This window comes from Monodon monoceros, unplaced genomic scaffold (assembly GCF_005190385.1).
Source record: "Monodon monoceros isolate NGI ecotype Baffin Bay Population unplaced genomic scaffold, NGI_Narwhal_1 Super_Scaffold_1, whole genome shotgun sequence".
NCBI classification, from domain to species: domain Eukaryota; kingdom Metazoa; phylum Chordata; class Mammalia; order Artiodactyla; family Monodontidae; genus Monodon; species Monodon monoceros.
Genome location: NW_021703765.1, coordinates 64,208,147 through 64,232,937, shown reverse-complemented (window position 1 = coordinate 64,232,937; position 24,791 = coordinate 64,208,147). Strand labels below are relative to the sequence as shown.

The 24,791-nt window shown below is 58.3% G+C and overlaps 3 protein-coding genes across 6 annotated transcripts in view; 1 reads left to right on the top strand and 2 right to left on the bottom strand.

Annotated features, from left to right (window-relative positions):
* SF3A1 (splicing factor 3a subunit 1) overlaps positions 1-1,185 on the bottom strand; it is a 19,969-nt gene extending 18,784 nt beyond the window's left edge. Inside the window, exon 1 of the mRNA XM_029226450.1 lies at positions 1,010-1,185. Coding sequence (XP_029082283.1) covers positions 1,010-1,072 — 63 coding nt within the window. The 5' untranslated portion in view covers positions 1,073-1,185. The remainder of the gene's footprint in view (positions 1-1,009) is intronic.
* On the top strand, positions 1,170-16,254 carry CCDC157 (coiled-coil domain containing 157). 2 transcript variants are annotated; one of them, XM_029226471.1, is made up of 12 exons: positions 1,274-1,404; positions 4,207-4,338; positions 7,039-7,297; positions 9,203-9,374; positions 10,075-10,720; positions 11,414-11,491; positions 11,845-12,035; positions 12,388-12,564; positions 12,733-12,901; positions 13,998-14,137; positions 14,589-14,677; positions 14,767-16,254. In XM_029226471.1, exons 3-12 carry the CDS (start codon positions 7,050-7,052, stop codon positions 15,014-15,016), a joined length of 2,160 nt encoding a protein of 719 aa, XP_029082304.1. In that variant the 5' UTR covers positions 1,274-1,404; positions 4,207-4,338; positions 7,039-7,049; the 3' UTR covers positions 15,017-16,254. The 2 variants fall into 2 exon arrangements, with proteins under 2 accessions (XP_029082295.1, XP_029082304.1); XM_029226462.1 differs by lacking the exon at positions 4,207-4,338 and having other exon boundaries at positions 1,170-1,404.
* Positions 14,036-24,791, bottom strand: RNF215 (ring finger protein 215). 3 transcript variants are annotated; one of them, XM_029226486.1, is made up of 10 exons: positions 24,438-24,791; positions 24,038-24,181; positions 23,483-23,554; positions 23,317-23,402; positions 22,738-22,894; positions 18,545-18,664; positions 18,324-18,467; positions 17,992-18,094; positions 16,499-17,902; positions 14,036-14,062 (listed from the first exon to the last, which is right to left on the bottom strand). In XM_029226486.1, exons 1-9 carry the CDS (start codon positions 24,720-24,722, stop codon positions 17,880-17,882), a joined length of 1,134 nt encoding a protein of 377 aa, XP_029082319.1. In that variant the 5' UTR covers positions 24,723-24,791; the 3' UTR covers positions 14,036-14,062; positions 16,499-17,879. The 3 variants fall into 3 exon arrangements, with proteins under 3 accessions (XP_029082319.1, XP_029082326.1, XP_029082330.1); XM_029226493.1 differs by having other exon boundaries at positions 18,545-18,661; XM_029226497.1 differs by lacking the exon at positions 23,483-23,554.

Sequence of the window (24,791 nt, the reverse complement as noted above, 5' to 3'; positions counted from 1 at the left end):
TGCTTTAACCTTCTTTACTCTTGACAAGAGGCACCATCTGATTCCCACCTTGGTATCTTGGCACTTATCTGGTATTACCTTGGTTACTTTTCCCCAAGATACTGGGAAAATGCCAGGGATACATAGGTATTTGCAGTGGTCAGCATACAGGATGTGCTCAATAAATGTTTGCTAAATGAATAAAGAATGGTATTTCCCTTCCCAATCACCTATCTGGTGAACTACTGATTCATTCTTCTAAACGCAATTTACCTTTCACGCCGGTGGGCTTCACCTACCTTAATCTCCCCTATATCCCACCAAAGCAATGTTGATTAGAATTCCTGTCTCCTTTGTACTTGATACTTATATCACACTGCAATTACTGACCCACGTCTTTCCTCCTTAGCTGACTGAGATCTTTTGAAGGGCTGGCTGAAACTGTATCATTTATGGTAACTGAGGCAATAAACATTTATTGAGTATTCACTTATACCTGGCTCCCCACTAGTGTGTGAGCTCCCTAAATAAAGCAGGAACTGCGCTTCATTCATTCCGTCGGAGCCTGGCACAGTGTCTGGCTTAGAGTAAGCACTACACAGATGCTGAGAATTAACGTTCAAAGATGCACCGTGCAGGCTGGGAAATTAGGGACTCCTGGGCAAAGACTGGGGGCCGGTGGGCCCAATTAACACAGAAGACCGGTGGATGCGCTGGATCAGTGCTTCTCAAATTTTAATGAATCACCTTGGGAGCTTGTTAAAATACAGATTCTGATTTAAAAGGTCTAGGGTGGAAACTCAGAATTTCTAATAAACTCCCAGGTGATGCTAGCCGGTCCGCGGACCACACTTTGAGAACTCCTGTTCTAACAGGCTTGTTTCGCTACCAGAAGGTAGACGGGAAGCGCGCTGCCTCCTGGGACCTGGAGTCCCTCCAAGCCCTCGCAAACCGCCGTTTCTTCCTGCACGAGTAAAGAGGGCCCGCGCCCGAGGGGAGGGCCCAGGTCGAGGTGCGGGGGTCGTGGTACCTGTTTAGGCTCGGTGGCCGCGGGCGGCGGCGGGGGCACCGCCTGCACGGGTCCGGCCGGCATGACTACGACGCTCAGGGCTGCCAGTCCGCCTCTGTATAGGTGAACGGTGTGGCGTCAAAGCGGCTTCCCCTCACCAACAGTACAACAAGCTCGCAAGATGGCGGCGGCCGAGCGAGTCGTCGCCGAGGGGGGCGAGGCTGACGCACTTCCGGGGCCGCCCCTTCTCCGTGACGTAAATTCCCGCCCCTCCCTCTCGAGACACGCCGTTGCCGTGGCAGCGGTCGGGGAGCCGGGATAGGTTTTGCCGGGGATCCCAGGAGCGTCAGGCGCACCTAGGGGCAGTTTCATGAGCCGACCAGACACAGTGGCTGAGGCTGCGACGCCGGAGACTGGTGAGACGTTTTACATCTCCCGCCGACGCCCTCGCACGCACCCCACGGCCCCGGCCCCCCTACCCTTTACTCCACCAGAAGATTCCTCTCTCTCTCCGACCCCCGCCTTCCAAGGCCCCCGCTCTTTCCCATTGGCCTCCCACTTTGGCCAAAGCCCCGCCTCCCTATTCCCCCAGCCCCCTCTTTTGCTTTCAGGCCCACCTCTTTCAGACCCCCTTCCCAAATCGCAATCCCTAATTCCCACGGGTCCCTTTTCCCACGGGCCTGCCTTTTCCAGTTCCACCCCTGGCTTCCATAGTCCCGCCCTCAAATCCAGTAGACCAACTCAAATCAAGGCTTCCTCCTTAGGCTCCACCCCTCACGCCCGCAGGTTGGTCCCTGCGGACCACTTTCCCGCCCCGCAGCACACCTCGAATCCCGCCCTTTTCGCTTCCCCTCCTGAGACCCTCTCCTCCCTTTCCTCTCTCTCCCAACTCCTGAACCCTGGCCTGGACTTCAATTTCTTCACCTGTGAAATGGGGGGTGGGGGAGGGGGGATAGGAAAAGATGCCCTCCCAAGTCTCCTCCCCGTCTCTCTTCCTCACATACACACCATAGCTGGTTTATGTCATTGTTATTATTAATGTTGAATTATAATGATAGTTAGGATTTATTGAACACGTACCATGAGCCAGACCATGTGCCAAACACTACATGCATTACATCATTTATTTCATATAGCAACTTACTTACAAGTGAGGACAGAGAGGTTCACATCCTCAGTTCACATGGTGGAGTGAGAATCCAAACCCAGGCCATTCTTCTCTATTAGTGCAGTTACTTACTCCTTTGTCTTCACTGGATTCCTTCAGTGTCCCCGGGATCCAGGCAATTAGCACTCCTGAGTCAGAGACTGACACTGCCATTTAGATGGTTTTAGAGTTTCTAAAGTGTTTCCATGGGTGCACTGGCCAGGAGGGAGGCATAATCTTTACCTGAGGGGTAGGGTCCCAGGGGTCTCGAGAGAGAAGCGGGAGAAGAGAGGGAAAGGACTCGAATGTTAAATGGTAGTGCAGGAAAGGCTCCTTCACTTCTCTGCGAGTTAAAAGTCCACCTTGGGCTGAGGGGCCTGAGGAGAGGCAGAGTTACCTGCTGCTCCCACACCAGGGTAGTGGTGGCTCAATTAGTGCCAGCACTTGTGTGATCTCAGGAACAGTGCGGGGCTCGCAGCTTCAGGGAGAGGGTTCTACTCAGGACCCAGGAATTACAGAGAAAGCCTGTGTCAAGTGTTCCTTCACTTGACACACACACACACACACACACACACATATGTTTCTCAAAACAGGCTTGTATCTGCAAATCCCCACTGTTCAGAAGAAACGACGTAGGGTAACCTTGGATGTTTTTCAATGTTGTGTTTTGCTCTTGTATATTCTTACTGCTTTGGCATTTGCTGCTGCTCATCAGAACCAGAACCTAACATATGGCCCCAGATGGCCCCAGATGGCAGCTGTAGTTATTTGAGGGTGAACAGGTCACTGGTTCTTCACGTCTGCACAAGCAAGCTCCTGAGTTCCAGGTGCTTTGCCACCTGAAAACCCTTCCTCCCGGGGTGGGATTTTTTTGCTTGCTGTATTTATTTCCTTCTTGCCATTCCAGGAAGGAAACCCAGAATGTTTCAGTCGGTTTTACTGTTTGTTTCTGCCTCATTCTTTGGGGACATAACACCTCATGGGTGGCAATATCTTATGAGAGACCATCACTGAGGCAACATTTGTATGTGGGAAGTGGACCTGTGTGTGTGTGTGTATGTGTGTGTGTGTGTGTGTGTGTGTGTGTATTGTGGGGACTCATCACCCCACCTGTGGGTGGAACTGTAGAGCTGACACACCAAGACTTGCCCCCTGCAGAGACGCTCAGACATAGATGGTGCTTCCTGGGGGACAGTGCTCTGTGTGCCCTGCTCTGTCCCTGTCCCTGACACAATGCCCAACATGTAGAAGATACTCAGTCACCATCTGCTTAATGAACACAGGATCTGATCCCCTACCCCTGCACTGTCCAATATAGTAGCCACCAGCCCATGTGGTGCTGTATATGAAAATGGTGACTGGTCCAAATTGGGATGTGCTATAAGTGTCAAATAGACATTGGATTTTGAGACTTAATGCAGAAAAATAGACAATATTTTATATTGATTTAACATTGAAGAGATATTTTGGGTATATTGTTAAGTAATATGTTATTAAAATTAATTTACCTCTTTCTTTTTAGTTTTTTTAATGTGGCAAGTATAAAATTTTAAAACCCATACATGGCTTGCATTATATTTCTTTTGTCCAGTGCTGCTCTAGAAGTAGTATGGCCTGAAGATGTTGGACTCAAGAGTCCCAGCTCCCTGAGTGATCTTAGGCTAGCCCCCTAACTTCCCAAAGCCTCAGTTTCCTCATCTGTTTAAAGGAGGTGGACTTGGGGACTTCCCTGGCGGTCTAGTGGTTAGGACTCTGCGCTTCCAATGCAGGGGGCGAGAGTTCAATCCCTGGTCAGGGAACTAAGATCCCACGTGCCGCGTGGTGCAGCCAAAAAATAAAAATAAATAAATAAATAAAGGAGGTGGATTTGGGAAGTGGCCGACAGTAGGTCCTGTAGTCAAAGCCAGCGGTGCTCAGGCTCAAGGCTGGCAACCCCACCTACCCTTTCCCTCGCCCCATCCTCCAGCCTGAAACAACCCCCTTCTTCTGGGACAGCCTCCTCCCTGCCCCCCACTCCCAGGAAGCCCTCCCTGAGTGCCCACTCCCTCACTCTCCCTACATCCACTCCCAGGGACTGCAGAGCTGGACACGGGAAGCCAGGCACCTGGCTGAGCTTCTGACCCTGAGCCCGAAAGCCCACAGGCAAGTCCAAGAGCTGGGGGCACTCAGACATCCAGCTCCACGGACAGGCACCTGTGCAGAGGTGAGGACAGGGCCCAGTCCTCTGGGAGGCCAGAGAGGCTGGCTTGCCCTCAGGAACCACTCTGGGGCCTCTGGGTTTCCCTGCACCTGTGGGCACAGGCAGGCCCTCAGGTCCCAGCCCAGGTGGCCAGGTCATACCGCAGTGAACTAAAAAACGGCCTATGTGCTCGCAGGGAGACAGATTCCCAACTGCAAATAATGACTCAATGATTCCATGCCACTGTGGTGTGTACTGGGAGGGAAAAGCACAGGCTGCTTTGAGAATGTGTAACAGGGGACCTCACCAGCCCGGGGATCTGAGGGAGGCATCTTATTTAGACAGAGTATGGGGAGGAAGCATATTCTACGGGGGTGAGACGCCGAGGTGCGAGGGGGTGCTGGGGAGGGGAGAGGGCGACCCTCAGGAAGGCTGGGGCAGTGGTCTGGGGGAGGTGGGGGGTGTGGAGCAGTGTTGATGGACAGAGGTGGCGGGTTCTCAGAGTGGGTGGGATGTGGAGCTGGCAGCACTGGGTGCCTGGATGTGGGGATAAAGGAAAGGGATTCGAGGAAGTGCCCAGGTGCTTCCAGTGAGGGTGCCATTTTCTGCAATGAGGAAGGTTGGGAGATGGAAACAGGTTGGAGGAAGAGAGGTTTCCCTGCCAGGCCTGGACTTCCTGGGGGCCTAAATCCTGCCCAAGCAGCCCCTGCTGCAGGGTGGGGCTTTGGTGCAAGGAACTTTCTGCTGCTGAGAAAACCACAAGGGGCCCCCACTGCAGGGTGGGGAGGGACCAGGGCTCAGCATCCACAGGGCTGCTGGCTCTGACACCTGCTGTCAGAGGCCTGCGAAGAGCCACGGGAGGGGCCAGACCTTCTGAGTCAAGGGCCAGGGATGGTTCATCCAAATCACTGTCTTCAGATGTCCACACACGGCAAAGATGGAAGGGAAGCAATCTGTGCGGGCCGCAGGGGAGAAAAGGAAATATGGAAGGTAGACAGCAGCTCCAGACAAGGGTGGTCTTTGCTGTTGTTACTGCTAGTAATAGTAATCACAGTAATAATAGTTACTATGGCTGCAGAACTTTTACTGGTGCCTTGCCCTGGACCGAGCACTTTTTTATTTTTTTTTGTTTTTTGCTGTGTTGGGTCTTCATTGCTGCCTGCGGGCTTTCTCTAGTTGTGGTGAGCAGGGGCTACTCTTTGTTGCAGTGCACGGGCTTCTCATGGCGGTGGCTTCTCTTGTTGCAGCGCGTGGGCTTCAGTAGTTGTGGCACGAGGGCTCAGTAGTTGTGGCTCACGGGCTCTAGAGTGCAGGGTCAGTAGTTGTGGCACATGGGCTTTGTTGCTGTGCAGCATGTGGGATCTTCCCAGACCAGGGAACCAACCTGTGTCCCCTGCATTGGCAGGTGGACTCTTAACCACTGCACCACCAGGGAAGTCCTGGACCAAGCACGTTACTTGCAGATACCACCTGGCCTGATGGGGGATGGTGTCCCCATCTTACAAGTGAGACAGCTGGAGCTCAGAGGGGTGCGGTGACTTGCCCATGACCACACAGCCAGAAAGGGGCAGGACTGGGACCCCTGTATCAACATATAATGGGCCCCCGTCACCAGAGTGATTAGGATAGCTATCCATACAAATTTTCAGGTGTTCCTCTCTTACACTTCAGGACTTGTTTTCCTCCCAAAGTCAAGGTATTTTAAATTTTCTTTGTGGATTCTTTTTCTTTTCTCCGTTCAATTACTAGTCGTTCATTTGTCAGTGAGCATCTGCAATAGGCCAGGCCCCAGGCTGCTATACTGGGGATACCACAGTGACTGAGGTGCGGTGAGGACCTGTCCTAGAGAGCAGAGGCCGTTCCTGCAGAGAGCAATCAGGGCCAAGATGGGGAAAGCCCAGAGGGAGTATCTAAGCCAGCCTGGAGGGTGGTCAGGGAAGGCTTCCTGGAGGAGGTGATGTCCGGGAACCCTGAAGGATGAGAGGAGTTAGGCAGGTGATGGGAATTGGATGGGGGAAGCATGACTCAGATGGAAGAGACAGATGGGCATGGATTCAGAAATGAGTGCCTGCACAGGAGCTGCTGCTTGTAGCTGATGGTATGTGGAGGGGAGGGGAGGGGAGGGGAGGTGACGAGAGAGGACAAGGGGAGGGGTGTGCCTGGAGGTAGCCTTTCTCCCAAGGGCCAAAGTGAGGCCTGAGGGGTTGTTGGCCAGTGTGATGTGGTCAGATAGGCTTGGCCGAGGTCTCCATAGCAGAAGTGGATCAGATTCCAGTGGGCAGGCCTGTGGCCCAGCTGGAACTGCTGCTGCAGTCCAGGCAGGAGATGAGAGTGGCCAGGGGTGGTCCAGTGCTCCCTGTCATACTGTAGCTACAACTGACTTTTTGTTGTCAGTAGCCGGTCCAGTGCTTTGCTCAGGGAGGGAAGGACAGCAAGTACAACCTCATACACAGCTGTATCCACCCAGCACTTAGCAGGGGCCAGGCACACACAGGTCCTCAGAGGGACTTGTGGACCGAGGAAATCAGTAGTGTGGGCGTGGGGTAGGGTGGATGAGAGGGAGGCTGGTGAGGTCACCCACAAGCAGGTCCCAAAGGGGCCAGGGAACCGACTTCTCCCCAGGGTCGAGTTTGGATTTCAGCAGGTTTTCTGGGGTTTTCAGAAGCTTCCTCCAGCAGCAGCCACGTGGCTCTGGCTAACAGGGATCCTCTCTGTCCACCCCAGGAGCCACGAGGATGGCACACCTGCTGGGCAGCCAGGCCTGCATGGACAGCCTGCGCAGGGACCTCACCGACCTTCAGGGCACCATCGTGGACGTGTTCTCGCGTGCCGGGCCCGTGCACTTCCCTTCCTGGAAGTTCCCTGACCGCATGGCCTGTGACCTGGACATGGTGGCCCTGCTAGAGCACTACGACCACGTGCCAGGTGACCCCGAGTTCACGCAGCTGTCCCACGCTGTGCTGCTGGAGCTGGTCATCGACAGGTGAGAGTCTGGACCAAACCTGGTCATCTCAGGATGCTGGCACCCACCCCATAAACCAGTAGCAGCCACAGGATCCGCTTCTGGCGGGGTGATGACATTGATGACAACAATCACCTTTGACTGAATGCTGTCAGGGGCCAGCTTGGTTCAGGGCCCTCATAGCGATCTCACCTGTGTCGTGCTGTGCTGTGTGTCTTTTTTTTTTGCAGTATGCGGGCCTCTCACTGTTGCGGCCTTTCCCACTGCGGAGCACAGGCTCCGGACACGCAGGCTCAGCGGCCATGGCTCACGGGACCAGCCGCTCCACGGCATGTGGGATCTTCCCGGACCGGGGCACGAACCCACGTCCCCTACATTGGCAGGCGGACTCTCAACCACTGCGCCACCAGGGAAGCCCCTGTGCCGTGTGTCTTATAGTCCACCTTCAGGGAGTTGCTGGCCACCCTGTTGGTCTCTGTGACACCACAGCTCTGGCGGCTACTTCTCCAGCCACCGCCAGCTGCTTCCTTAGGGTTTCTGTGTGTCGAGGACATTACAGCTGCTGCTCAGACTTTCCATCCCAGGCTGTTTTTCCTGTCCCTTCCATGTGTCACAGGGCCAGACACAGGATGTGCTTTTCCAAATCCTGGCCCTGCTGGGAAGGAGGCCAGTGGATTCCCCTGCAGCCCCACCACTTCTACACTGTCTTTCACGTTAGCATGGTCGTCAGCCTCCACTCCCTGGGGACCGCAGCCCAGGCTCCATGTGCTCCAAACCCTGCATGCTAATGAAGTCACGGGGGCCAGACAGGCAGGGACCCCAGCAATTTGGGGATGACCTGCTTGGAGACAATTAGAAACCAGGGTAACCACTCAGAGGCCTGGAGGAGCCGACGGTGTGAAAGCACTACCTGGACCCTGTAGGGGGCTGAACATGTGTGAGCCCAGAACACACCTTCCTTCCTTGCTGTGCCCTCTGCTAGGAGTGCCCCGCCTACTCGTCCCTGTGCTGGCCAAGCCCGTCAGGGCCCAGTTCACCCATCCGCCTTCTAGAAAGCTGGAGCTGACCCGCCTTTCCACCCCTCGCCTGGCCCGTCTGTCCAGGTCACTCTCCACCCTCCAGTGCTGCTCGTTCATTGTCCCCATTCACAGAGGAGAACACCTTGGCCCAGAGAGGGGTACGGCCTGGAGCAGTCAGCAACCCTCCCCCAGGCCCTCTCTGCCCAAGGGCACAGTTGGTTTGGGATGACCCTCCTGCACCTGCAACAAGTTGAGGTCACTTATCTGCCCATATGTTTTGTAAACACAGTCTCTTCTTTTAAAACAGCCTGATTCCCATGCAAATACCTACTTCTCTTCCCAACACCCCTTTTCCTTACAATTAGCCCCTGACTCAGGGTAGGATAGGGACCTGGCTCTCTCACTCCAGTCTCCGTTGTGGCAGAAGCAGCTCATCCCACAGGAGAACCCCCACCCCCAACTAGAATCAGGAAACCGCAGGGCACAGTGTCCTGCACACTCACCCTGAGGCTGTGCGCAGCCTCCTCCGCTTTGGGGGTCTCAGCTGGGTCCTCTGCAAGATGAAGGCTCTGAGCCACATGGTGGAAGGCAGCCACTTACCCAGCACTTTCTGAGGACTCTGGACACAACCGAGGCAAGGCCCAGCCTCCCAGAGCCTCCTAGTCCAGTGGGGAGCAGCCAGGCAGAAGTGCTGCCACCCAGGAGGCCCCGAAGGGGCCCCAAGCTTAGCCTTCAGGGAGGGCTTCCTGGAAGAAGTGGCTCTTGGGTCAGGCAGAGTGTTTTCTGAGATGCTCCGAGTCCCTGACGCCCGGGCCGGTTCCCAGAGCAGGAGGCTGCTGGTCGTGTGGTGTGAGGGCACACTGGTGCTGGGCTCGGCCCCAGCCAACCCTGCCGTCTCTGCCCACAGGCTCCTGCTGCTGCTTCAGAGCTGTGCGAGCTACTTGGAGAACCTCGGTGTGGAGCAGACGGTGCCCCCCGCCAGGGCTGCCAGGCCCTGCATGTCCGTGGGGCTCACGGTGCGGCGCTTCTGGAACAGCCTGCTGAGGCTGGTCATGCTCATTCAGCAGGTGGCCCCCCAGGTGGGTCAGCCACCCGCTTCCCCAACTGCAGTCACCCTCACATCAGTCCACCTGCTCCAGGCTCCTCGCACACCACATGTGCACCGCATCTGTCGCTGGCTCCACTCTGGAGCCCCCACTCAAGGCCCATGCAGCCTGGCAGTTCACAATGCAGGCCTTGGGGGTCATGTGTGGGCCATCTGGTTCTGCAGTTTACACTGTGGGGCTTTGGAAAAATCCTACCTAGTCTGAACCTCAGTTTGTTCATCTGTGCAGTGGGGGTGATAACAGTCCCTACCTCCCAGGGCATTGTTGGGGAATGGTGTTTGTATCGACCCCATTTGTTATGGGTTATTCCATAACCCTCACAACCACCTGGTGGGCAGGACCACTGTCACCATAATGGGAAGGAAACTGAAACTGACAGTGGCTTCAGCAACACAAGAGCAGACAAGTCCACTAAGCAAGGGCCCAGTACCCGGCAGCTGTGTCTGTCACTGTATTACCCTCCCAGTGCCATGCATGTAACAGCATGGAGCCTGGGCTTGGTAAGCTGAGGCAGCAGAAAGGAGAAGGCATGCTCTCTCACTCACCTTGGTATCAGATATCATCTGAAGGTCTGAGCATCAGGAGTGGCTGCTGTCACAGAAATCCCCAGAGAGCTGGTCACCTCCCAGGCCCATCTCCCTCACCTGCTTTCCCTTTCTCTTCCTGACTACAGAAAAGGGCAAACCAAGGGGAGACCCCCACCTCCAAGCCCACAGCCAAGGGCGAGCCAGCCAGGAGCCCTGAATTTGTGACTGCCAAGCTCATCAAGCCCACCTCACCAATGCCAGGCTTGCCCCAGACCTGCCAAGAGCTGGACAGACTCCCTGTCAGCGTCTCCCTGCAGTGTCCAGCCAGGACGGCCAGAAACACCAGGAGTGTCCACTCCCAGACCATGGAGACGGCCCTGGTGCCCTGTGATGCATGCACCAGCGTCCAGGGCAGCCTGCAGGAGGTGGGCAAGATGGTCATCAGCCTGTGTCAGAGCCAGAACTTGCCCTCGTCCTTAGGCCAGTTCCAGCATCTGGTGCAGGACAGCATGGGGCTCAGGCCACTGCCGGCCACCACCATGGGCCACTGGGCAGCTGAGCAGAGCAAAGACCTGGCACGCCTCAGCAAGCACATGGGAGCCCTCACTCAGCTTGTGGGGCCCCTCAGGGCCCAGCTGGAGGAGGCTAAGGGGCAGAAGGACAGACTGAGGAAGCAGGTGGGCGAGCTGGAGCAGGCCCTGCAGCAGGAGCAGGGGGCACAGCGGCGGCAGGCGGACGAGGCCGAGCAGCGCCTGGCCCAGTGGGAGCACGACAGGCGGCAGCTGCTCGCAGGTCTGTGCCTGAGGCCGGACCCTCAGTGCCAGGCTCTGCCACAGCCTGAGCATGGGCTCCCCCAAGAGCAGACCCCGCAACGGGGCTGTGGGTGCTGGGAGTCGGTGTGGAAGAAACCTGGACTGGGGGTGGGCAGCAGACGCAGGGAAGGGAAGGCAGGGGAAAAGGGGTGTGCTCATCAAGCTGGTTACACTGTGGGCAACTGGAGCTTAATCCCACTGGGGAACGCAGGAGCCTGTGTAGGAGTCCAAGTCGTCCCACGAGAGGGGTGAAGGAGCGGCGTATTCATACACTCACTCCTGTCGGTCACCGAAGGGGACTCCTGGGAAGTTCATCCCCCAGGTAGCTCCAGCCAGCTGAGGCCCCTCTTTGGCTTCAGTAGAAGCCGTCAGGCAGAGAGACGCAGCTATTGCACTCACAGTGGGCCAGCTCCTGCTGAAGTTGTGAGGCCTGAGGGAGTTGGGCAAGTCACCCCCATGGAGGACACTGAAGCCCAGAGAGTCAGCCAGCCGACAGGAAGCAGAGTGGACAGGGACCCAGGCCTCCTGGCACCTCCCCAGAACTCCTCCCACAAGCCCAGGCACTCCTCCACCCCGGCTAGGGCTGCCACCATGCTGTGGGGTGCACTGGACGTTGAGGCTGCCAGCCAGGCCCAAGGGAGCCTCTGAAAGGCCTCTCTCTTGGCTGCCATAGAAACAAGTGACCTCAAGACAAAGGTGTCCACCCTGGAGGGGGAGCTGAAGCAGCAGCGGGAGTCCACGCGGGCCGTAGGTGAGGAGCCCTGCCATGGAGCCCTGTACCGTGTGCCATGTGCTCGGTGGCTGGACCAGCACCCTCTGTCTCCTGGGCTTCGGGGGCAAAGCTAAAGGGAACCACAGAGGAAGCAGGGTCTGACAGGCCACACTGTTGGGTGATGCCACCTCCCACCCAGAGAGTACCTTCTGTTTTCAGAACCCACCTCAGGCAGGGTTCAGAGCCCCATTTTGTGGCTGAGGACACTGAGGCCCAGAGATGTGCTGTGACCACTGCCCCCCTTCCCAGGTCTTGTCCTGGGTCAGAGGCAGTGCAGGAATTCCCCAGGGCTCCCCCGCTCTACCCCCTCCCCCGCCCGCTCAATCCTGCAGAGACGAAGGCCCAGGAGCTGCAAGAGGAGGCTGAGCACAGGGCGGAGGCTGAGAGGCAGGTGCAGCAGCTGGAAGAGCAGGTGCAGCTGCTGGCAGGGCGGCTGGATGGAGCCAGCCAGCAGATCCGCTGGGCCAGCACAGAGCTGGACAAGGAGAAGGCCCGTGTCGATAGCATGGTCCGCCACCAGGAGGTGAGGTCAGCGCCTGGTCTCCTGCAACGAAGGGAAGAGAAAGTGCTCCCCACTGACAGGGGGGAGACACTGGAGACCTAAGGAGAAGAATTCCTGAGTGGCGACTGTGACTGGAGAGAAGTGGGGGCGAGGTCTGCTTTCCAGGGGGGGCAGGATCTCCAAGCTTGGGGGTCCTGGCCTTGCCAGGGTTGGGGTCTGCTCCCTTCTTCCCTCCACCCCTTTTACTGCACACATGTGCACAGACAGATGTAGCACAAGGGGGTGGGCTTGGATACAGCTGCCTCCTTTGTCCTGCGTGTCTGGGCCTGGCCCCATGGGCCTCATGGCCTCCCTCCTGCCCATCCCGGCTCAGTCCCTGCAGGCCAAACAGCGAGCCCTGCTACAGCAGCTGGACACCCTGGACCAGGAGCGTGAGGAGCTGAGGGGCAGTTTGGCTGAGGCCGAGGCCCAGCGGGTCCACGTGGAGAAGCAACTGCAGCATGTGCAGAGCGAGAGGGAGCAGGGGCAGTGCCAGCTCCGGGCCCAGCAGGTGTGAGCAGGCAGGGCGAGGGGGCAGGGGCGGTACTTCCCTTTCTCTGGAGGAACCTGCAGCCAGCTAAGCACCTGCGGGCCTGCCCCGTGCCTGGGGAGTGGAGGTGATGGGGTGTCCCCAGCGGGCTGGGAGCCTGTCCTCAGCTCTGAGCCTCCCCTGCCCCAGGAGCTGCTGCAGAGCCTGCAGCGAGAGAAGCAAGGCCTGGAGCAGGCAACAGCAGATCTGCAGCTGACCATCTCGGAGCGAGAGCGTGAGCTCGTGGAGTTGAGGGAGCGGGAGAGGCTGCTGGTGGCCTTTCCGGACCTGCACAGGCCTGTGGAAGCCCAGATCCAAAGTAGGGGCCCGGGGTTGGTGCAGAGGGCACGCCGGGGCTGGGAGTGGGCAGCTGAGGGCTCATCAGGGCAGGACACGGGTCCACAGCAAGGGTGGCAGAGCCCCCACAACACACAGGTGCTCTGTGTGTTACCCACTCCTCTGTGTGGATGGGGACACAGAGGCCCAGTGGGGAGCTGACTGCTCAGGGTCACCCAGCCAAATCCAGACCCAGGTCTGGCTACCTGTGTAGCCTGTGCTCTTTACCACGTCACAGGCCAGTCCTTGCTCAGTTTCCATGTCCCCTGTCCTGGCATCTCCCCAAACTACACTATGGGGCCAGCTCCAGGGGCACAGCCCCAACTGTCCAGTGTCCATGGGAGTGCTAGGGACCCATCTCAGTGGAAGACTGACTGCCCAGCGGCCTGGGTTCTCGTCCCAACCCCTCCAGTCCCCTGAAGCTCTGGGGTGAATCCCCGTGCAGAGCTGTTGGGATGATCCACTGCAATCTAGCTTGTCATGATAAGTCATCACTTGTGAGTGCTGGGCCCTTGTGTTACCCTGTCAACCGCCCCGCGAGGCAGGTAGCAGCCGCTTGTGACAAACCAGGAAACTGATAACCAGAGCAGGCAGCACCTTGCCTGGGTTCAGAGTCAGGGGGAGCATCTGTCCCCCCAGCAGTGGGAGAGAACATCCTTGCTGAATTCCTGAGACTCATATCCAAGAGCCGGCTGTGGCTTTGAACGAGTCACTGTCTCCCAGGCCCTCCGGAAACAGGTGGCCTTGGAAGAGCTTCACTTTCTTACCTATGTGCTAAATTTTTGGTGAGCTCCAGGTCCCTCTCAGCTCTCAAATTCTGCAAGGCTTTGGTCACCTCCCAGCAGGCAGGGGAGTAGGGAGTGCAGGGGGAGGGGGGGAACAAGGCCTCAGTAGAAAAAAGATGAGGTGGGAGGTCCAGTATGCTAACCCCGCCCACCTGCAGAGCCACCGGCAGGGGACCCTAGGCACGGGGACCCTAGGCACGTACCGGCTGGCGTGTCTGCCCTCTGAGGTCCTGTCTCATTGGGCACAAGAGGCAGACCTGATGGGGTGGGGTGCCAGATAGTGGGTCTCCACAGGCTCTGGCAATGTCACGGACGACATGGAGAGGCAGGTGCAGGCCAACGACATCCGTATCCGGGTCCTACAGGAGGAGAACAGGCGGCTGCGATCCATGCTGTCTAAGATCCGGGAGGTGGCCCAGCAGGGGGCCCTCAAGGTGGGCAGCATGGCTCCCCCACCTGAAAGGGGCCGGCCCTTGGGGACTTGGAAGAGGCCCCCAACCCAGCAGAGGTCTTCAGCTTCCCCCAGGGACTCTGCCGTCAGCCCAGCTCATTGCACATGGGGCTCTCAGGTGGCTTTAGGCTGTGCTTTTGTGAACCATCTGCCACGATTCAGGAAGGCATGAGGATGTTACCGTGCTTTCTAGCTCCAAATCCCCCCTCTAGCCCTTTGAACCTTTATTTCAAGTGCACCAGGAGCCTTGTGAGAAAGCAAACCTTCCCACCCTTACCAGGGCTAAGGACAGGCCCTGGAAGGCTTTCCAAACCCTGCCCCTCAGAGGAAGGGGCCATGGCGACAGGTTCAGGCCCTCCCGCCTTCTCTATGACACCCTCTCTGTTCGCTGCAGAGGGGATCCTGGGCCTTTCTGAGCTTGGTTTTCTTTGCAGCTGATCCCACAGGACCAGCTCTGGGCCCCTCCCAGCAAGGGAATCCACAGAGCAGCACCCCCAGCCCAGGCCCAGAGAGCATCTCCAGGGTGAGTGAGGCTTTGTCAGAGGCGGGGCACGTGGGGGTGGGGTGGTCCCCCTCCCTCACAGGGGATCTTGCCGTCTGATCCTCCCTCAGGCCCCTGGGCAGGCAGCACTCACCTGGCAGCAGGACGGCCAGTGCGGGCAGGACCCTGCCGGGCCAGCCCCAGGCCTCCCCGCCTCAGCAGCCCTGCAGTCGACCCAGCAAGTCCTCCCTAGAGGATGTGACCCACTCGACCAACTGTGCCCAGAACCCCATCCGGGCCTTGGCCAGGCTAAGAAGGAGACTGTCACCAAGCCGGGGCCAGGCCGGCCCTGCATACCAGCCCCAGGAGCGGCCCACGTAGCCTGCAGTGGGGTGGGGCTGGAGGGCGGGAAGCTGGCAACCCACCCCATGTAATAAAGCCCAGGCCATCTGCTCACAGCGACCTTGGCCTCACCACACTGGCTCAGCAGGGCAAGAGTCCTTCCTTCCCTGTCCTGAGTCCCCGGCCATGTGGGTCATTGGCCAGCAGAGGTCTGGCACACTGTGCACCCTCAGTAAATGGGAGCTTCCTGCCTCCCTCCTGACAGGGGCAGTGGAGGAAGAGGACACACTGAGGGCAGAAAGAAGCTTCTAGCACCTGGGCGATGTGAAAGCAGTCTTTTGATCCTCACTGCAAAGACTAAGGGGTAACATGGACTCAGTGACCCCCACCAATAAAGAGCAGGGTCAGGGTAGGGGGTGCGCAGGGGAAGGAGAGCAGCCGCCACGGTGGGCCCAGTGAGGACACCTGAGGCAAGGAAGGAGTCAGAGGCCGGGGTTCTGGCTCAGGCTCACAAAGGCAGGCAGGGACCACCCAGCTGTGAACCTGGGCATGGGGACATTAAGGATCCAAGAAAATCAGCCCCCCTTTCACTGTGGAACGCCTCACCTTCAGGAAACACAAGTCAGAAAGGGTTTCTCTAAATCCAGGAGGTTGGATCCCCAGGAGGCCACTGAAGGCAGGGCAAGGCTTCTCCCAGCCAGAGAGCGGGACACCCCAAGCCAGCCCTGGCTTTCCCAGGCCTGTCCCTTGGGACCAGGGCACTGATGCCGCCAGGCACACCAGGCCTGCAGTAGTCCAGTTTTCCTCACGAAGCCTCCAGCCTGTCCTGAGCCACCCCGCCTGTGAAGGACAGGCACTAAGACCTTGCTGAGGAGTTCTGGGTGTGGGGGTGGGACGGGGGATGCTCTTGGCTTTCTATGACAGTTTTCCCTGGTCAGGAGGCCAACAAGTAGAGCACCTCAGTTTACAGAGAAAAGTCAAGAAGAGCTGTGTATGTAGCTGAACTGGCATGGCCACAGGCTGCCCAACTCTTGCTTCTGTGGAGCCCGGGGGCTCGCTGAGGGAGCCTGGGCTGGCTGTCTGGACTGGGCCCCTCCCAGCTGAGAGCCAGCCCTCTGGTGTGCTCCCTGAGGCAGGGGGCGGACCTGTCACAGCCCGGCTCGTCTCTGCATCCATTCAGTAGCTCACAGGTCTGTAGGTCAGACGTCAGGCCCTGTGTGGGTGGGTTCTCTGCTCAGGGCCTTACAAGGCTGAAATCAAAGCATCTGCCAGGGGCTTCCCTGGTGGCACAGTGGTTAAGAATCCGCCTGCCAATGCAGAGGACACGGGTTCGAGCCCTGGTCCGGGAAGATCCCACATGCCGCAGAGCAACTAAGCCCGTGTGCCTCAGCTACTGAGCCTGTGCTCTGGAGCCCAAGAGCCACAACTACTGATCCTGCACACCTAGAGCCCGTGCTCCACAATGAGAAGCCACCGCAGTGAGGAGCCCGCGCACCACAACCAAGAGTAGCCCCCACTCACCGCAATTACAGAAAGCCTGCGCACAGCAACAAAGACCCAACGCAGCAAAAAATAAATAAAATTTAAAAAGCATCTGCCTTTCTTTTGCAAGGTGTGGGGCAGAATCCAGGCTCATTCTGATTGTGGGCAGAATTCTGGTTCTTGCAGCTGTCGAACTGGTGTCCATTTCCTTGCTGGTCGCTGTCGGGGCTACTCTGGGCTCTCAGAGGCCATCCAGCTTCTTGCCGCATGGCCCCTCCATCTTCAAGTAGGCAACAGAGAATTTCTCAGGCATTGAATCCCCTCCATGGTTCAAATTTCTGAATTCCTCTCCTTCCACCAGCTGGAGAAAACTCTCTACTTTTAATGGGCTCACGTGGTTAGGTCAGGCCCACTTGGATGCTTTCCCATATTAAGGTCAACTGTGCCACATAACAACCTAATCATGGGAGTAAAACCCATCAGCGTCATAGTGCCAGGATCACATAAGGCGTGTCCATGAGGGCTGGGGGAATCTTGGGGGCCATTTTAGAATCTGCCTCCCATGGGCAGTAGACTCCAGGGCGACTTATCTTAAAACATCCACACAAATTTTACATCTTACGTTAAAATATATCCATGTTTAATATTAAATCTCCCGTACCCCAAATCTAAAAAAACGGATGCCCCTGTAAGATGTACCACATTTATCCTGTGGCTTCAAGTATCCTGGTCAGCAACCTGTAACCCCACGGAGAAGCACAGGACTAGATGGTGTCTAAGGCCTCTGGTTCCAGCCAGGCCCCAGAACGGAGCCCAGCTGGACAGGCCATGGGACCTGCAGCTGCCGGTACCCAAGGACCGAGGGTTAGCAGGCAGTGGAAGGGCCGCTAGGTTTAACATCATAGCCTTCAAGATGTGTCATGGAACATGGTCAGGTTAGAGTGCCCCCAAGGCCAGATAGCTCCTCTCCCAACCCACCCCCAATAAATAAGCACAAAACCTGGCCACTGCAGCCTCAGGCCCCAGGGATGCCCTGACAGGCAGGCCAGAGAGCTCCCAGAGCCCTGGGAACAGCAGCACTGCCCACACCCTCTTCCCCAGGTCCCTGGCCAGAGTCCTGGGAGCTGTCTGAGTGGAAGGCAGGCACACCCCAGGATGGCAGAGAAAGGCCCCAAAGCAGCCTCTCTTCCTGCTGGGTCTGGGCCCTGCATCCTCAGCCTGGGGGCTGTGGTCCCTCCATCCCAGTGTGGATGTGGTGGGCACCTTGCCCCTCAGCAGGGGAGGCCCCTATCCCTCCTTCCACCCATAGGGTTTTCTGTCCTGTTCCCCCTGCCATCTTGTTTCAGGCACCCAGGGCCCAGGGCCAGGATGCAGGTGGAGGGATGCAGAGATCCCACATGCAGAGATCCAGCTGGGGCAGCTAATCATCTGAGTAGCGGTTCCCTGCAGGAGAGGAGAAAAAATATCAGGGAGGGAGGTGTCAGGTGGGAACCAGGTGGAGACGGTCAAGGGCCCCCACCCTTGGTGCTCACCCAGGACGTTGAATTTGCACAGCGGGCAGGTCTGCTGGATCATCAGCCAGGGGTCCACACAGTCTCGGTGAAACTCATGCTTACAGGGCAGCACCCGGAGCCACTGCAGGGTCAGGGAGAGGGCTCAGGCCTCCAGTGGGGGTAGCAGGCCCCACGCCCACACCTGAGCTGGGGAACTGAAACCCCTGTGACCTGCCCCACCCCCATGCTGCTTTCCATAGGTCTGGTGGAGCTGGGTGAAGGCCTGGTTGGGGTACTTCTCAGGTCTCTTGGGAGCAGGGTAGGGGGCATCACGTGTCAGCCGAAGGCTGGCCTCTGCCCAGGGCACTAACTTGCTTGTTGCAGAAATAGTCCAGACACACGGCGCAGGTCTCAGCACCAGGCTCCGGGGGATCCTGTGCCGCCCGGCCCAGCCGGCAACGCCGGGTCTTGAGGGACGCCAGCCTCTGCACCACCTGGCGCTTGAGCAGGTCCACCTGTGGGGTAAGGGCACACAGTTCCCGAGGGCTGGGGACACCAGGGCTCCCGAGGGCCCCCGAGGGCTGGCTCCTACCTGGCCTCGGGGCTCCCGCTGGCTCTGCCGGGATGCCTGCCGCTGAGCTTGGACCACGAGGCCTGTGCACAGTAGCATGGCCACCAGCAGGATGGTGTTCCACAGCTGTTGCAGGGGCTTCTGGGGAGAAGAGCAGGGTGTCAGGGGCACTGGAGCCACCCCACCCTCTTTACCCAGTAAATCCACCCCAAGGACCAGGCAGATGAGGTCCATGGGCACCATGATCCCAGAGGCACCAGGCTTCCTCTTCTGAAGCTGCTGTCCCTCGCCCCCGCCCCGTGCTCTCTCAGGGGCTGCCCCAGATTCACCCTACATCAGTGCTCAGCCCAGGCCAATCCTGGGCAACAAACCTGGTGTTTGTGCACTCACAGAAGCATCTACTGGCAGCCTCACAGACTCCCCAGCCCAGGACCCCCATCCCTACCCAGCACTCCTCCTGGTCTGCTTTCCTGGCTGCCATCACCCACCCACCCACGCCCATCCAGGCTGAGCATTCACAGCCTGAGAGGGCACTAGTCCCTAGGCCCTGTCTCCTCACTCCCTAGAGGTCCCACACGCCCCTCCTCTCCTCCCCACTCTGCTGCTCTTCAGGTGCCCTGCTCAGGCCTCACCCGCCCAGGTCCCGCCCACAGTCACAGGGATCTCACCTGCAAACCCGATTACACAGCACCCCTACTTGACCCTTCCCTCTGATGCTCCCCTCCCGCTTCCTCCGCATTCCCCATCCTCAGGAGGAAACCCAAACTCTTCTACCAGGGGGCCCTCAAGGCCCTTGATCTCCACCCCTCCCCCCTCCCCCATCCCATGCTCCCTGCCCCTCCCACGTCTGTGCCTTTCCACACTGTTCCAGGTCTTGGGAACTAATGCTCTTCTTCCACGCTCCCTCCCTTGGCTTATGGCTTTGGACACCTCTTGCTCTGGAAGCTCTCCCTGACCAACCCTGCCAGGCAAATGTTCCCCCCTCACCTCCCCTGCCACCCTCCTCATACCCACTCTGCCCTCAGCGGTCCTCCAGCTCCCGCTGGTGGGAGGGAACCACGTCTGAGGTACCTCACTTTGCCTTTGAGAGGCCCTCAGGGGGACACAATGACCTAGACTGAACTGCCACCAAATCCAGTGCGGCAGACAGGCTGTGACCACTCAACAGCTGGCTCAGGAGGTGACACAGCGGAGGAAACAAGACCCAGCCGCTAACCCACCAGCACACGGGCCTGCGGACGTGTCACAACTAATAAATGCATTCATTTAAAAGTTTTCTGCCTTGGGCTTCCCTGGAGGCGCAGTGGTTGAGAGTCCGCCTGCCGATGCAGGGGACACGGGTTCGTGCCCCGGTCCGGGAAGATCCCACATGCCGCGGAGCGGCTGGGCCCGTGAGCCATGGCCACTGGGCCTGCGCGTCCAGAGCCTGTGCTCCACAACAGGAGAGGCCACAACAGTGAGAGGCCCGCGTACAGCAAAAAAAAAAAAAAAGTTTTCTGCCACCGTGTTCTTCCCCAGCCAATGCTGAAGTTCAACTGCCAACACGTGGTGGGAGAGGGGCTGAGAAATGATTTGATGGGCAAGGCGCTGTTAGGGTCAGAAGATGTTGCTTTAGTTCAGGGTGGAAGCACTCTGGGGGCCACTGCCAAGAGGGGTCTGTGAGCCCCAGCTTCACACTCTGTCCCACCCTCGCCCCCTGGCTTGTGTCCGCGTCCCCTTTCGTCCATGGAGGGATGGTGACACCTGCTCAGGAAGCTCTCCTGAAGCCCCTAGGCTGAGCTCAGGCGCCTTCACCATGCCTGGAGGGCCATGCCCCTCACCAGCTCAGTAATCACCCCAGCAGATGACAGTGTCTCTGGCCTAGTTCCTCCCCTGATAGGGCCGCATGAGCCCAGGGCTGGAGCTGCCCTGTCCTCATACCCCCTGCCATGCTGAGCCAGGCTGACACGTGGCAGGACTCGCACGACCTTTACTGTAAGCTCTCTGGGGCAGAACCTGGAGCTCTGTGCTTTGGAGCGGCCAGTGAGTTCTGGGTGGGCCGAGGGTGTGGCTGGCCTGGAACTCTACTGGAGGCCAGAGACCCCATCTCCCCAGGCTCGGTGCATCTTGGGGACTCCCAGGTGAGGAGGGAGGGCAGAGTTGGGCCTTTTCCATCAGAGCAGTAGGACATGGTCATCAGACTTTTCTGATACATGGTGACTACAGCTCTGGATGCCCAGAGGCTGGAGGAGTGGTGACTGGGCCCTGGGGCTGAGAGCTGGCTCTGGCTGTCCTTCAGACACCTCAGCTACCGTGGGCTCCCAACACCTGTACTGGCCCACCCCGGCCAGCAGCAAGGCCAAGGCTGTTCAGCGTTGCCCTCACAACCAGCCAGCCTGACCTGACCTACAGTACATGCCCACCTCCTGGCCTCTTGGGCACGCTCCCAGCCTGATCCTCTCTGAGCTCCAGGCTTTCTGCCCGCACCTCTTCCCAGTCTCTCATCTGACAGCCCCTCACCAAATGCCTGCCCCTCCCAGAAGTCCATGTGGGCTGCCCTCCAGGGGGAGAGAGGGCGGGCTCACTCCTCTTCCAGAAAGCCCTTCCTTCCACTCCCGCAGCCTCACTCCCCGCTCCCTCTGCAGAACTGCGGTTCATGCTGCTCAAGCGAAATTGTGCTCTGGGCTGCCTCCGTGTAAGTTCCTCTTCTCTGCCCGTCTTTGAGGCCTTGAACGGCAGAGCCCGGGTCTTCCAAGGCCTTTTGTACCCTCCACAGCCCTTCTCACGGACCCCCAAGTGTCCTAGAATATCAGAAGTCACCTTTGGTGACTGTTGACTTATTCGAGCACTCATAACAATAAAGGTACTGTTGGGGAGCAGCTACCCATCTGCTCAGTGCCCGCTGTGAGATTTACATACACGATCTCAACAATCTTGTGGCCGTGTGCTATACCTGTTCACAAATGAGGAACGTGAGACCAGAGGTTAAACACGCAGCCTAACATTGCTCAGCTAAGGTTTCAGAGCCTCATTCCAAGTCTGCCTGACTTGAAGCTGCCTTGCACGGCTCCCCATCCACCAAGGCATGCTGGAGGCTGCGCATCAGGAGAGCGGGGAAAACCTGCCCTGCAGACTGGGGATTTGAGAAATGCTTGCAGACACAATACCTTTGACCCTCTCTATGCCAAGCACTGGGAAAGCCAAAGACAAATAAGACACAGCCTGGCCTTCAGGAGACAAAGTCACAGTCCCCAACGGTCACACAGGATGGGCTGTCCTAAGAGGCCTATGAGGGGGCTTCCCTGGTGGCGCAGTGGTTGAGAATCCACCTGCCAATGCAGGGGACACGGGTTCAATCCCTGGTCTGGGAAGATCACACATGCCGCGGAGCAGCTAAGCCCATGTGCCACAACTATCGAGCCTGTGCTCTAGAGCCTGTGAGCCACAACTACTGAGCCCACGCACCACAACTACTGACCCACATGCCTAGAGCCCATGCTCTACAACAACAGAAGCCACGACAAGGAGAAGCCCGCGCACCACAACGAAGAGTAGCCCCAGCTCGCCGCAACTAGAGAAAGCCCACGCACAGCAACAAAGACCCAATGCAGCCAGAAATAAATAAACTAAATTAATAAATTTCTTTTAAAAATTAAAAAAGAATTAAGAAAAATAAAAGCAGTAAAAAAAAAATAAAAAAAAAAAAATAAAAGCAGTAGGGGGGCTGGGGGCCCAATGTGAGGGAGGCTTTCCGAAGAAGGCAGGAGGATGAGTTGTGAGGGCTCTGGCTGGTCTGGGACATACAGAGCTGGAGAAAGAGGATGTCCGAGCCTACAGACAAGCCCCGGTGACAGGAGACCGGGGCGTGAGTGGAGACCGGTAAATGGCACAGAGTGGCTGGAGTGTAGGGAGAAGACTGGGAAAAAAACAGGGTGAGTGATCAGGAGAGCTGTGAAAGCCAGGTAAGAAGTCTGAATTTCTTTCTGCAGGTGATAGGGAATCAAAGAGGGCTTCTGAGAAGGACAGGGACATGACAACAGCAGCAGCTAAAGCTGACTGTGCATGATCCCGGGTCAGGCACCACACGGAGCACCCACCCAGCCCCTGAACCCTCACAGCAGCCCTGGGAGGTGCAAGGGGTGGTCCTCCCCACCAGGGCAGGAAGACGCCACAGGACTGGAGACAAGTCATGTGTGTGGTCCCCCCACCCCCACCTCCTCTCTCCAGGCACTCACCTGCTCCTGGGCCCGACTGCCTCCCAGGCACACCAAGTCCTGCCATCCTCCGTAGCTGTCCTTGGAGAGGCCGCAGGTGGTCCACAGGGTCAGCTTCCACTCGATGTTGGCTGACAGGGACTCTCCGCTGGTAATCTCAGCTGTGGCCTGGGTCCTCCTGAGAGGGGAGGCCAAAGGGGCCAGACAGAAGGGCTCTTGGGAGGAGAGGCCCGGACCCACTCACCCCAGCCTTGTGGGAAAAGGATACCCCTGAGTATCACGCCACAGCCCTTCTGCTTTGGCCCCCACGCCTTTCCCAGCCAGTGGTTTTTCTAGTTCTCATAACAGCCGGCCAAGGAGGCCCTCAAGCACAGGGAAGAGTCAATCAGGAATCTGGCTTCCTCCTTGCTGGAGCCAATCACCTCCACCTATAGAGCCCACAGAATCATCTCCTTCTAGTCCTCTCACCTGTTTTTCAGACTAGGAGGCTACAGTCTCAGACTAACAGGGAAGGCCCTGGTCCCAGGACCCCTGAGCCCACGACAAAGCCAAGGACCCTAGCACCCAAGCCCAGTCCTTTGAGCCCAAACCCCAACTCACTGCAGCAGTGCCTCCAACAGCTTGGTGACATTGGAAGAATAATGGAGGACAATCACTGGCCTGAGCAGAAGTTGGGATATGTCCAGCTGTAGGGGGACAGGGAGGTCAGCCAGGCCGGGTCACCCATTCCCCAGCCTATGTGCCCCAAAAGCCTGATCCGGTTTACCTCTCGGACCACGTTGTGGTTCAAGATGAGGAGAAGCAAGGCAGAGGCTCCCAGGAAGAGTGCCCTCCGCATCTGCAGGACAGAGGCAGAGGCTAGCACACACCCTGCCCACACACCTGTCTCACCACCTGTGGTCATAGTTGTTCTCAGCTCCTGGCTCTGCGGTTAGCATTTCCTCTGGACAGATCAGCTATAAGCTCCCTGAGATCAAGGGCAAAAACCCTTATTCCTCTCACCTTCCCCCCAGATGCTCTGTGGGACGCAAATAATACTGTGCTTTCCCTGGTCCAAGCAGGGCAGGCTTGCCCACCGACTCCCAGCAGGAACTCCCCACTGTATACTCTCAGAGTCCGGTTGAGCTTCCTGACTCTCTCGAGCCTCCTCCCACCTCTCTGCTGCCAACCACACTGACTCCAGTCTACCCCTGGGGTCCCTTGCCCCAGCCAGGCCCAGGGCTTCTCTGGAAGCTCCTTAGGGGCCCACCTGGTAGTCTGGCTCTAGCAGTTGCCTTGAAAACCCTTCCTCCAGCCCCCTTTCCACATACATCCCCTGCACCTGCTGAACCAGAGCCTTAGGATAGGCCTGTGGGCCGCTGTCCTGACTCTCCTGGTGAACCTGGGCCTCCTGCTCCTTGCCCACGTATGCCACTGCAATCCAGTCTTCTACGGGCACCTCCTGCTCAGCATCCACGATGTCCACCTGTGGGGCGAGGGGCCATGGTAGAAGGAGGAGGGGGAGGAAGGGGGATTGGTCACACAAGCGATGCAAGGCCAGGGTTTGGGAATGAGTCTGGAGGGGAGGGCATCTGCTCTCAGGTTCTGGAAGCCGGAATGCTGGGGGCCTGGGCAGCCTGGGGAAGGGGCGCTGGGCTGACAGGGCTTGGTCCAGGATGAAGGCTGGATCTGGGTGCAGGGTCTACGGCAGGGCGGGGGCCATATGGCTCAGCGGCGCTCACCAGCAGCAGACGGCCACCCAGAGGGAGCACCGGGTCGGCCTCGGGGCCAATCCTGACGCCCTCCAGCAACAGAGCGTCCTCCCGCGGCAGCCTCACGTCCACCCGCACGGCGCGGGCCCCGCCCCGCCCCGCCCTGGCAGTGGGCTCGCTGCCGTCCGCCGCGGCCCCGGGCCCCGCCAGGCCCAGCCAGAATGGCAGCAGAGGCAACAGCAGCAGCAGTGGCGACGGCTGCGGCGGAGGAGGCGGCGGCGGCGACCTCGGCGTGGGGCGAGCGGCGGGGCCCATGGCCGGACACAGGGGCGCCGGGGGTCCTGGGAGCGTGGAGAAGCGGAGGGAGCCAGGCCGCAGCCGGAC